Here is a 2,051-nt window from a genome sequence, read left to right on the forward strand (position 1 = left end):
TCCTACGAGAGCACAACGAGGGAGAAGAGGATGGGGATGAAGGACAGCAGCAGAGGAGAGAGGGAAACCAGATGAGCACTTCCAGATGTGGTCTCGTTGATCCAGGAGTTGTACTGGGACACTCGGGAGTAGACTCCTGGGAAGTCCGGCAGAGCACAGCCGTTTCCAAAACTCACCACGCCGATCTGGATCCATTGAGATCCGTTTTTAGTCACCAACGGGCCACCAGAGTCCCCCTGGACAGGTCAGACCAGGACACTTATAACACCTGGACACTGGTACTATACATTTACTACAGGAGGGACAATAGGGAGGTACTACAGATAGATAGATGGATAGATAGATATAACCCATACAGTTACAGTGAGCTGGTTAAAGCGTCCATATTATGCTAATTTTCAGGTTCATTCAACATCAATTGTATTTTGAGGTTGGACCAGAACAGGTTTCCATGGTTTCATTTTCATTAAACTCCATATTTTTGTTGTACTGCACATTATGCAGATCCTGTTTTCTACCTGTGTGTTTAGGTCTCTGTTTTATCTCCAGAGTGAGACGTCTCTCTAGTTTTATCTCCAGAGTGAGACATCTCACACATATGTACAAATGATGTTTCAATTATCGAGAAATTAATCTGCAGGTTGATTTGTTATGAAAATAATGGTCATTTGCAGCCCTAACCGAAAACATAAGACACCTCCCCGTAATACAGAGAAAGGAAAAGATGCGACAATCCCAAAGATTTTCTTACTTTTTCCTCTACTTTCTGTTATTATTAAGACCAAACCATGAGAAAATCATCACCAGTCAATCACGTTTTTATATCAAGTGTCATTATTGTTTTTTCTTGTTCATGAAGACAAATTAATCTCAGAGGCTCGTGAGGCAGCGATCCAGCGATCCGACCGTCAGACGCTCCTACGAGAGCACAACGAGGGAGAAGAGGATGGGGATGAAGGACAGCAGCAGAGGAGAGAGGGAAACCAGATGAGCACTTCCAGATGTGGTCTCGTTGATCCGGAGTTGTACTGGACACTCGGAGTAGATCCTGGGAAGTCCGGCAGAGCACAGCCGTTTCCAAAACTCACACGCCGATCTGGATCCATTGAGATCCGTTTTTAGTCACCAACGGCCACCAGAGTCCCCCTGGACAGGTCAGACCAGGACACTTAAAACCTGGACACTGGTACTATACATTTACTACAGGAGGGACAATAGGGAGGTACTACAATGATAGATGGAAGATAGATATAACATACAGTTACAGTGAGCTGGTTAAAGCGTCCATATTATGCTAATTTTCAGGTTCATTCAAATCAATTGTATTTTGAGGTTGGACCAGAAAGGTTTCCATGGTTTCATTTTCATTAAACTCCATATTTTGTTGTACTGCCAATTTAGCAGATCCTTTTTCTACCTGTGTGTTTAGGTCTCTGTTTATCTCCAGAGGAGACGTTCTATGTTTTATCTCCAGTGAGACATCTCACTAGTTTGTATCTCCGAGTGAGACATCTTCTAGTTTATCTCCAGAGTGAGACATCTCTCTAGTTTTATCTCCAGAGTGAGACATCTCTCTAGTTTTATCTCCAGAGTGGAGACATCTCGCTAGTTTTATCTCCGGTGAGACATCTCACTAGTTTATCTCGAGTGAGACATCTCTCTAGTTTATCTCCAGAGTGAGACTCTCTCTAGTTTTATACTCCAAGGAACATCTCGCTAGTTTATCTACCGAGTGGAATCTCACTAGTTTATTCTCAGAGTGAGACATCTTAGTTTTATAGCTCCAGAGTGAGACATCTCTATAGTTTTATCTCCAGAGTGAGAACATCTCACTAGTTTTATCTCCAGAGTGAGTAATCTCGCTAGTTTATCTCCGAGTGAGGCCTTCTATGTTTATCTCCAGATGAGGACATCTCTCTAGCTTGTATCTCACCAAGTGAGACATCTCACTAGTTTTAATCTCCGAGTGAGACATTCCCTTCTATACTATCTGTTTGGGAGCTGCAAATGCCAGTAGCTCGGTAAGACCATCAGCTTAACTAAATCTTTCG

At 42.9% G+C, this 2,051-nt stretch overlaps 1 protein-coding gene across 1 annotated transcript in view; it reads right to left on the bottom strand.

Moving 5' to 3' along the window:
* Positions 1 to 2: 2 nt before the first annotated feature.
* LOC116702993 (trypsin I-P1) overlaps positions 3 to 2,051 on the bottom strand; it is an 18,538-nt gene continuing 16,489 nt past the window's right edge. Inside the window, exon 6 of the mRNA XM_032537563.1 lies at positions 3 to 236. Within this exon, the coding sequence (XP_032393454.1) occupies positions 3 to 236 (234 nt within the window). The remainder of the gene's footprint in view (positions 237 to 2,051) is intronic.

Source organism: Etheostoma spectabile, chromosome 15, assembly GCF_008692095.1.
Source record: "Etheostoma spectabile isolate EspeVRDwgs_2016 chromosome 15, UIUC_Espe_1.0, whole genome shotgun sequence".
Lineage (NCBI taxonomy): Eukaryota > Metazoa > Chordata > Actinopteri > Perciformes > Percidae > Etheostoma > Etheostoma spectabile.